Raw genomic sequence first — 11,178 nt, 5'->3', positions numbered from 1 at the left:
ATGTTGAGGCAGGGGAAGGCTCCATTTGGTTTTAAATTTTTTTTTTGGACAAGCTTCATATGCATAAGTGGACCAATGCAAGCTTTTGCAATGAATAGGTCCAAAGACCAAAAAAAGAAAGATCAAATGATATTATATGAAGAACATATAATTGAAGGGTTTCTGACCCAAATATATATATAATAAAAAAATTATTAATTTAATATAATAAATGTGAGTTAAATAATATTTAATATGCGGTTGGACACTGTTATATTAAAAATAGATGTATGACATAGTCAATTTTGTCAAAAAAATTGTAATGAAAAATTCTTTTAAAGGTAATATACTTTAGATTTTAGAATTTAGAGCGTAGGATTTGGATTTTGGTAATTAGTCTGAAGAAAATTAGTGGTAGGATTGATAGTTTAGGATTTAGGAATAAAAATTAATTTAATATTTTTATGTATTACTTTTTGTACTGTAGTATAAATTTGTTGGTGTCCATCATCAGTTTGTGATATAATTATTGAATGCAAAATCTTTAGTCCAGTGTGTAGTGTTATGGTGACTTATTTTTTTTTTAAGTATTAATGTTAATTAAAAGAAGGCAAAAGAAAAAGTGAGATTGGTTAGTATGGATGTGGCTATGCCTCCGATGTGAAAATAAAATTGTTGACGCATAGAATGTAAAATAAGAAAATAGTCGGTCTTCAGTGTATTCTAAATGGAGGTGATGAAATAGTGGTAGTTATGAAATAGTAGAAGTAAGGACGAGACAAAATGAAGATGAGATTCATGATTAACGCGAACGAGTTGTTAATTCGTTGTAGTGAAAATAAAATGTCACATTAAACCGCAAATAGGAGAGCGTAAACACTTAACCATAAACTTGAGTCCAGAAACTTCAACCATGAGCTCTGAACCCCAAACAGGGAAAATCGAAAGAACGGAATTCGTATCCCTACTCTACAAAACACGATTCGTATACCCGTGAGAGACGAAATGATGTATACAAATTCCTAAAAGAGGAATCTTGAACCGTAAAAAGTCAATTGATTTGCTTATTTCTTTTGGGGACAGTACACGGCAAGACTAATTCTGCTAGCTGAACCCCGCATGCGCAACCCAAAAACTCCTTACCGCAAAAATGGTGAGCTATCGGCGGGGAGTCCAAGAACCAAATTCTATGAACACCATATCCGAAAATCGTAAATCGCAGTTGATTTGTGTATCTCCTTTGGTGAAATAACACCGTAACACTGTATGGTGGACGTGAACCCTAAACCATGTAGGATGAAATGTGAATCTTGAATTTGAATCTGTAAACCGGAATTCGTATTCCGAAGTCTATTAGCCTTAAACCATGATCTGATAAACCGGTCAATAAAGCGGGTTGAATCATAGTTAAAAGAACCAAACCAAAAAAAATACTGATTCACTATTTATTTGGTTTAACTAATAAATTATTGGTTGAACTGATAGAATCAATCTTACGTGGATAAATATAATCAATTTTTAAATTATTTGACTAATATATCTATTAAAAAGAACTTAATAATCTAAAATAATAAAAAATTATTGAAAATTTATTTATTTTTTGTTTTATATTTTAAAAAATATAAGACAATTTTATTGTCAATTCAATAAAGCATTTTCATTTTAAGAAAATGATCTTTTAAACTTAAAACATAAGATTTGAATCACTATTGAATTTATAATTTCCATAACGTGCGAGTTTATTATTTTGATTTAAAATTATATTAAAATTTTATTTTTTCATTTTACCAATTTTTTCTCTTTAAAAAAAATATAATCTTTCTTTTTATATATATTACTAAATAATCATTTAAAAAATTATTCATTTTTCATATAATTATAAAATTGACTCTTTATTTTAATATTCCTAGCAAAGAATACTTTTAAGTTTTAACTAGAGTTGTTGTTCATTCTTTGATCCAATACAATGGCCAAGCCTAATTAAATCAACAAGGTCCAATCCAAAGGATTGAACCTCACTAATCCACCTGACCTCCTGAAAAGGTCAGATTCGACACGTGCTGGCAGATACAAATAAATAACTGTATCCACAAATCTCTCACCCACTTCTGGAAGAGATATCTCAACAACCCTAAGATAAAGGGACGGTTATCTACCATCAGATGTGGAACTACTTCAATGGTGGTTATTGATCCATCACCTATAAATACACCGATGCACTCAGGTAAACCTAAATTCTAATACTTTTAAACCTGCTTAATCCCTTGCTAACTTAGGCATCGGAGTGTCATTACAGGTGCTATCCCCCATTCTCCAACACACATACCAATCAACTCAAACGGTGGCCGCAAGATAAACCAAGTCGGAGATCGCCTACCATCAGCTTTTGGGCCCTCTAATTTAGTCCAATCCACTGGTTTCAGGTTTTGCCACGGAATAGTTGTCAAAATCAAAGCTAACTCCAAAAAAAAAAAATAACTTATAAACATTTTTTTTAATCTCAAAAAATTAAAAAGATCACAAATTCAATTTAAGTTTGATTATTCATATTTTGATTGCACATATAGTTATCAAGTTGATTATTAGGTGTCAAACATTGAATTAAAAAAATAAAATTAAAATAATCAGATTATCTTTTCATTATCAAATATTAAAAATAAAATAAATTAAAATAAAATTGACTTTTAATAAATATAAACAACAAATATATTTGGTAAAATAACTTTTAAAATTTAAAAATATTATAATAAACGTTAATATAAGAATTAAATTTAGATATTAATTAATGTATGAAATTATATTAAACTTTTTTAATTTTGGCAATAAGAACAAGCCAACTTTAAAAAGTTTTTTCTTAGGTGCTTTCAAAAGCACTCATAACTTTAAAAGTTGCAAGTATTAGTACATGAACTTTTTAATTTGCTAGATGCACAAAGAGATACTTGTGCTTTTGAAAAATACAAACATCTTTTTAAAAAATTTTACCAAATTAAATCCTAGTTGAAAAATGCTACATATATTTTATACTGATAACTGACTTTGGTGGCTGATTTTGGTGTACACGTAACATAACCGTCTTAGTTATAATCCAATCCTTTTATATTATTGAAGATATATAGTCGAAAGAAAATTTAAAAAGATGAGACATTTTTCGTATATCTTGCAACCCAATTTCATGTTTTGTTACTTCTCTATTTGAAGAAAATTTTTTATAATAAAATTAATTAATTAATTAATTAATCTCTAAAATAAATTAAATTAACTTTATTTATGAATATATACATATTTGTTTGGAACTGTTTTATTTAATTCTTGTTTGAGATTCTACTGGAGATGTTGATCATGTTTATATCAAAAGATCTTAACTCAGAGAATAGATATAATTTTTTTATAGAAATGAGTTCGAATTGAGATTTATTAATTTTGTTTCTCTCTTTATATGGATATGTTGACGAATTTAAGATATAAAAGACTACTTTATGTTATTTTACATATAGTAATTTGAAATAATTATTTGTAATATAGTAATTAATAATTATTGTTTTGATATTGTTATTATATTTATCAAGATAATATTCAATGTAAGATGCAAATTAAAAAGATGGAATATATTATTTCTGAAAAATAATTATTTTTTTAAAATTTAATTAAAAAATCCTAATTATTCTAATTTATTATTTGACTGTTACATGATATATCATCTAATTTTTTTCTAAATTGATATTTTATCTTTAATAATGTTATGTGATCAAGTCATTTTAACAATTAAATATTAATTTGTTTGAAGCAAAATTATCAAAAATAATTTGAAATAATATTTGTGTATGCTCATTCCCTAATTAAAATAAAATAAATTCAGTTAATATTAAATTAGCTTTATCTTTGTCATTTTTTTTTAAGTTGTAATGTTCGAACAAATTTAAAGAAACGTCTTAACTGTTATTTTAAAATATTATTCTTAATTTATATGTACAATTATTTGGTTCTTAAAAATTCAAAATATTATAAAGGAAACTTTAATAATAAATTTTATCTAATAAAAAGAACACTTTCAGTTTTTGAGTATCTCACCTTTGTCTAATGTTCTCCCGCCAACCATGTTAGTTGTGCTTTTCTCCTTCACATTCATTTTTTTCCTTTATTTTCTATGGGCCATATAATAAAAGATCGAACCATCACATGACCCAACAACCAATCAGGCCCAAATATCCAAGCTGACACTGACGAAAAGTAAGACAATGAAAATCTCCATGTCCAAAAAAAAAAAAAGACAATGAAAATCTCGTTCGGCTCAGCTGATCCCATAAGCGCCCATATATTGCTGACATTCTACTTCATCCTGTAAAAGAAAAATACAGGTGTCAAAAGGAGATACATTAAAAAGGAATATCTGTATAAATTTAAATCTTTACACTAGAGTGATCCAAAATTTGCAAGATATAACTAGGAGATGACCTCTCTTTTTTTTTTTTTGTTCGACAAAGAAAATATAATACTAACTCCAACCATATTAATTGTCATTCTAGTAAATTTAGATACATTATTCCAAAAACTACACATCCAAGCTAAGAAAATTAGGTTTAATGCGCAATATTTATAGCAGATCGACGGTGCATATGAACAAGGAGAATGCTAGGTAAATAATGACCAATTTGAACAACATGAACAACTACCAATCAAATAAAAATATATTACACCATAATTTAATACTATTAATTAAATTTATTCTTTTAACCCTATTAATTCATATTATTCATATATTGTTCAAAAAAGTTGTTGCTTACCTATACTTTTCCTATGAACAATTACAAAATTTGCACAACGTAACCTTCTGAAAAGTATAAAAATGAATGACTACAAAAATTCAAATTAGTCTACATAAATTTCCTCCAAATACTACTAAGATTAACATACACATGCGATCCCAGTTCATTCTATTCTGAAGTACAATAGAATGATACAAACTCTAGGAAGTCTTACCAAGCTCCTTGTTCTTTAAATAAAGTCACAAGAGCACAATAGTAATCATGACCCTCTTTATTGTGTGGCTAGAGGCCTCTTCCGAAATATTGAAGTGCTCCATTTGAGATATATGCATCATGACATGATTGTTAATTGTTTTTCCTCTCTCTCTTTAAAAAATTGTGTATATACGTTGTTTTGGGTGTCATTTTCTTTGAAACTAGTGATTTGGTTATCTTATTTGGGTGGGTAAAGGCCTAAAGGATAAGGCGACTTCTTACTAGGGTTCATTCACGTTACAAATGTAAATAACAACTAGGAATCATAAGATGGTACTTAGGAGTGTTAACCTTACTAAACTATTAGCCTCCGTTTCCACTAGTGCATATGCCTCCTGTGTAGTTCAAACAGGAGAAAAAATAAAAAAGAAAAATATCAATTTTACTCTTCACACACTAAGATATTATTTTTCTGTAACATTTCAAAATTCACTACCTTATCTATAGCTCTTAAATTCACAAATAAAATGCTTGACTCTTACAAATGAACATGCAGCCCTTTTGTCATGATATTGATTCATATATCTTTAGTGGCCAACAAGAAAATTGAAAAAAAAGCATCAATGTCAAATTCCCCTAACTAAAAGGTCGTCATACACAAGGATATATAACAAAAAGACATGTCCTCCCTACACCCTGGGAGAGGAAAAAAGAAAGTTCAGTTTTTTTTTAGGAATTTAATTTTAAAAAGGTTAGGTTCAGCTAAAGATCTCAACAAAATTGACTTGATGCTAAGTCTGCTATTTAACTCTGAATAGCCAATGCACCTTGCACCTTACAGCAAATAACTAACTTAGATCCTTGTCATAAAAAAATAGGACTGTTTTTCATGATATAGAATTAAAAGTAGTTCTTCAAAATGGCCTCATATACAATAATAATCAATAGTAATAGGACTTTGTTCAAAACATTTAAGCATTCATTACTCCATCTTTAGCTATTGAGCAACTAAATGAAAAAAAAATCTGGGAGGAGCTACCAATTTAAGTAGTACTTTTTGTTATTAGTGTCCACAGAATAGCTTACAGTGGAGAATTTGGAAAGAAAATTATACTTTCAAAGCAAAAATAAAATTGAAGTTTCTTCATGCTCCCCCTACACTTTATTTATTACAACTCTAAGTTGCTCACTTGTACGCTCGCTGTCTACCAGTATGCTCGCACCTGACTCTCTTTCTTTATTTGACCCCATTGCGATTATAATCTTTGCCAACATCAAGTTGTTTAAAACATTCTTGGCGAACTCGATGGCCTGCAAAAAAGGTCAAATGCAACTTTGTGCATGATGCATCTTGCTTGATACTTTTTTCCTTAATGACACTGCGGTGCAAAGCATAGAAGAATACTTTACATACCAGTTTTCTTCTTCTTATCCTTATCCTTAATATCATCAGGAAATGACAAGAGATTCTCTGTATATACAGAGGAAGTTAGGCGGTTTCGTCTTGGCCTATACCAAAGAGGAATAGGATAATTAATTTGTTGGAGAAGCTCTCCAACGTTATATTTGGCGAATTGTAGCTTGGGAAAAGTAGATAGTAGTGCAATAACGTCATTACCATTAGATAAGCACAGAGGCATCGACATAGCATAAGGAATGTCATACACTAAAATCCAAGATGACGCCACTTTATATTATTTCATAACCCATATGTAAGTTTTATCTATGTCATATGAAAACAAGGCCAGGCACCCTTCTAATAGGGTGAGAACGGGGTTATAATACTTTACCGGTTGTTTTGGTATAGATGTCTTTGAGAAACTCCTTTCCTTCAAATCAAAGATAAGAATAGCATCAATGTAAGCACCATAGCAAGACAACCAACGAATAGTGCCATGTAAGAATGACCCATGAGATTGCCACATTCTGTGACCCAAGGGTTTGGGGAGTGCTGCATCGAGATTAATCCATGAATTTGTTCTCAACGAAAAGCAATCTAAGTGGTGTTGGAAGTTCTCAGCATGCCAAGCTAAAACTACCAAATAGTCATCTTGTGACGCATCATAACCAAATCCATATAGAAGTGCATGATCGGAAAAATTAAAACCCGTGACCTTACTACGAAAAACGATATGAGAGTAAGATATTCTTTTTCTGATGGGGATCGGTTTAAGTGAACAAACCCTCGGCAAGATCCCATGACTCTAAAATCAAAGGATCGCTTCTTCCTGCTGAAAGGGAGAGATAGCTCTTTGAATGCTAGTGTGTCTAAGTCAACAATGTGACCCACAGAGAGGAAGTAGTTTACGAAGAGGCATGAATGGGAGGGTGCTACAGAGTAATGGTTAAGATGAGATTCTGCAAAATCTCGATCGGATTTGAGAGTGCGCCAAAGTTTGGAGACGCATCTGAAGCGAAACAGCTCTTTGGCGGGAAGCCTCATAAAGATTCGCCAAATGAGGTCAAGAGGTAGGACGTCGTTCATGCCCTTGTGCTTCTTTTCCATGCTCGATTGCTTTTATATATATATATATATATATATATATATATATATATATATATATATATATATATGGTAATGCTAGGTAGACAAAAAAAAAAAAGTCAGAACTTGCCTTATTTGGTATTAATTAATTGTCGTAGCAATTAATAAATGCTAAATAAGGCAAGTTATGGCTGTTTTTGGCTGATTTTCTTTGGTTACCAAACATTTTTCATATATATATTGGTGGAAACTCAGGTGCAGTCGATTTCACGTGAAGTTGATACCATTTCACTTAGTACTTAGATTATCAATAGCATCTGTTACGGTCTGGCCCAAGGTCCGCACGGGTCGACCCGACCCAATCTCTACCCGACCCGGTCGCACACCCTCCCACCGATCCGGACACGCGTCCTGTACGACTCACACGCGGCTGCAGGACAGCGTCCTTGGGAATATGGGCCTGCCCAATGAGGGGCCCACTACTGACATGTATATAAAGGGAAGATTGGCTCTTCCCACGAGGTACGTCATATCCTTTCATCTCGTTATTCTGCTCGCCTGCACATTACTGACTTAAGCGTCAGAGTGTCTTTGCAGGTGGCTCCCCCCTCATCTTCTCTCCAGAACAAGTGCTCGTCTGCTCGACTGATTCGCCACCAGTGTGACCCAAGCTAAGGCGTCCTCACCCCTTCACTCGCACACCCGACCTGTCCGGAACCCGACGACCGAACATTGGCGCCATCTGTGGGGACCCCTGCTTAAATGGAAGTCGTGCTGGGTCCCGGTGACCAAGCTCGAGCAGCCGGAGCGGAGGGGGCAGCCTCCGTCGCTTCACTGAGGGGGCGGCGGAGGTCCCCCCAACAACACACGAGAACACGACCCTTCGGGAGAACGGGTGGTGATAGCGCCATAATAATGCAGGAGCTACGCCACAGAGTCCAGAACTTAGAACGACAGCTAGCCGACCGGGAGCGGGATGGACGGTCTACCGATCCCAGTTTTACCCCATCTCCCGGGAGCGAGGAGGAAGACTCTCACCGAAGCCGCCAGCGGCGTACATCCGCTTCCCGGACGGAAGCGGAGAGCACGCGGGAGGAGTCACCCATTATAAGAAGGCGAAACGACAGGATCATCTACTCCCGAGGTGGACCAACCCGCCGAGCGGCAAGAGGTCATGAGGACGGGGAAGGGAGATCCGAGAGAACACGGCAACCCGTCATAATGGGTGTCACCCCGTTCCACCGATCTATCCTTGAGGTCCGGTTGCCGAAACACTTCGACAAACCAACGGACATGAGGTATGACGGAACTCAAGACCCTCTAGAGCACCTCACGGCCTTCGAGGCCAGGATGAATCTAGAGGGAGTAGGAGACGAAGTAAGATGCCGCGCCTTCCTGGTAACCCTAGCAGGACCAGCGATCAGATGGTTTAACGGCCTCCCTCAAGGTTCCATCTACAATTTCTCGGACATCAGCCGTGCATTCCTGGCCCAATTTACAACGCGAATAGCAAAGGCCAAGCATCCTATCAACCTTCTAGGGGTAACCCAGAGACAAGGAGAGCCGACCAGGAGATACTTAGATCGGTTCAACGATGAATGCTTGGAAATCGACGGCTTAACCGACTCGGTGGCCAGTCTCTGCCTGACAAACGGCCTCCTCAACGAGAACTTCCGAAAACACCTCACCACGAAGCCGGTTTGGACAATGCACGAAATCCAGACGGTGGCCAAGGAGTACATAAACGACGAGGAAGTCAGCCGAGTCGTGGCTGCCAATAAGCGGCAGTCCGGTTACGGCCAGGCTCGGCAGTCCGGTGGCGACGGTGAGAGAGCAAAAGAAAAGACCAGGGAGGAGGCATCAAACAAAGCATCTAGGTCGTTCCCTCGAGTCGGAAAATTTACTAACTACACTCCACTCACCCTCCCCATCGTGGAAGTTTATCAACAAATAGCTGAGAAAGGAATTCTTCCGAAGCCTCGACCACTTAAGGACCGTACAGGAGGAAACAAGAACCTTTATTGTGATTACCATAAGGGATACGGCCATCAAACACAAGACTGTTTCGACCTGAAGGATGCACTAGAACAGGCGATAAGGGAAGGAAAGCTAGCAGCATTCTCCCATCTCATCAGGGAGCCGAGAAGGCGTTATCGCGATCAAGACGAGGAAGGCAAGACACGCTCGACCAAGCGGCGACAGGAACCCGAAGACAGAGACCATGGCCTCACTGTGATAAACGTGGTAACGGCAAAAAACGCTGCACCAAAATCCCGGTCGGCACACAAGAAAGACGCCAAGGTTCTGGCGATCTCATCCCCGCCAGTGCAAAGCTCCAAAAAACCTCCATCCATTTCTTTCGGCCCGGAAGACCAATGGTTCAGCGACACCCCGGAAAACCCCCCCATGGTCATAACGGCCAGAGTGGGAACCGGCCTCGTCAAACGGATCCTTGTCGACACAGGAGCTGATTCAAATATCATGTTCCGCAACGTTTTCGACGCACTAGGGCTAAAGGATGCCGACCTGACGACTCACCAGCACGGGGTTATCGGGTTAGGCGACCACTTCATCAAACCGGACGGAGTCATTTCCCTACCAATCTCGGTGGGGCAGATCCAAGGTCGAAGATCGGCGATGGCCGAGTTCGTAATTCTCCGAGATTCCACAGCCTACAACATCATCTTGGGAAGAAAAACAATCAATGATTTTGAAGCCATAATCAACACCAAGCTGCTAGTTATGAAGTTCGTCACCGATGATGGATCCATAGGGACCATAAGAGGAGACCTCGAGACGGCGGTCGCTTGTGACAACGCCAGCCTTTCCCTCAGGAAGAAGTCCAAGGAAGCATCCGGCGTGTTCCTAGCCGACCTTGATGCCAGAGTAGAGGACAAGCCGAGGCCAGAACCAGAAGGGGACCTCGAGAAGTTTAGAATCGGTGACGAAGAGGAAAAGTTTACATTCGTTAACAAGAACCTCCCACATGAGCTGAAGGAACCTTTGATTGAGATGATAAGGGCCAACAGGGACTTGTTCGCCTGGACACCAGCCGACATGCCAGGCATAGATCCAAAAATTATCTCACATCACCTAGCCGTCAAAGCGGAAGCACGCCCAGTGGCTCAACGAAGAAGAAAGATGTCGACAGAAAGAGCAGAGGAGGTAGCCAAGCAAACGGCCGGCCTCCTAGAAGCAGGCTTCATACGGGAAGTGGACTACTCGACATGGCTCTCGAATGTCGTATTGGTGAGAAAACACAACGGCAGGTGGAGAATGTGCGTAGACTACTCAGACCTTAACAAAGCATGCCCCAAAGATTGCTTCCCCCTCCCCAACATAGATGCACTCGTCGACGCCGCGGCGGGATACCGGTATCTGAGTTTCATGGACGCCTATTCCGGTTACAATCAGATACCGATGCACCGTCCCGACGAAGACAAGACGGCGTTCATAACGCCAGGAGGAACTTTTTGCTATAAGGTAATGCCGTTCGGCTTGAAAAATGCGGGCGCAACATACCAAAGGCTGATGAACAGGATATTCCGCGACCTCATAGGGAAAACAGTTGAAGTTTACGTGGACGACATCCTGGCAAAAACAACACGACCTGACGACCTCTTGAACGACCTGGCAAGTGTATTTGCATCTCTCCGTCAACACGGTATGAGGCTAAACCCCCTCAAGTGCGCTTTCGCCATGGAAGCCGGCAAGTTCCTGGGATTTATGATAACTCAGAGAGGGGTAGAAGCT

At 37.5% G+C, this 11,178-nt stretch overlaps 1 protein-coding gene across 1 annotated transcript; it reads right to left on the bottom strand.

Moving 5' to 3' along the window:
• Nucleotides 1-6,177: 6,177 nt before the first annotated feature.
• LOC130975579 (F-box protein At3g61340-like) lies at nt 6,178-7,446 on the bottom strand. The gene is made up of 3 exons (XM_057900350.1): nt 7,124-7,446; nt 6,355-6,449; nt 6,178-6,251 (listed from the first exon to the last, which is right to left on the bottom strand). Exons 1-3 carry the CDS (start codon nt 7,444-7,446, stop codon nt 6,178-6,180), a joined length of 492 nt encoding a protein of 163 aa, XP_057756333.1.
• Nucleotides 7,447-11,178: the final 3,732 nt, after the last annotated feature.

Source organism: Arachis stenosperma, chromosome 4, assembly GCF_014773155.1.
Source record: "Arachis stenosperma cultivar V10309 chromosome 4, arast.V10309.gnm1.PFL2, whole genome shotgun sequence".
NCBI lineage: Eukaryota > Viridiplantae > Streptophyta > Magnoliopsida > Fabales > Fabaceae > Arachis > Arachis stenosperma.
Note: the sequence above shows the minus strand (reverse complement) of the source record. Positions and strands in the feature narration are given on the sequence as shown.

Bases quoted from the DNA above. Each gene is read 5' to 3' on its own strand.
- LOC130975579 (XM_057900350.1), bottom strand. From the start codon at position 7,446: ATGGAAAAGAAGCACAAGGGCATGAACGACGTCCTACCTCTTGACCTC. The intron at 6,450-7,123 runs GTTTGTTCACTT...TCTTTGGTATAG, and splicing joins GTCATGGGATCTTGCCGAGG to GCCAAGACGAAACCGCCTAA. The intron at 6,252-6,354 runs GTATGTAAAGTA...CCTTTTTTGCAG, and splicing joins GGATAAGAAGAAGAAAACTG to GCCATCGAGTTCGCCAAGAA.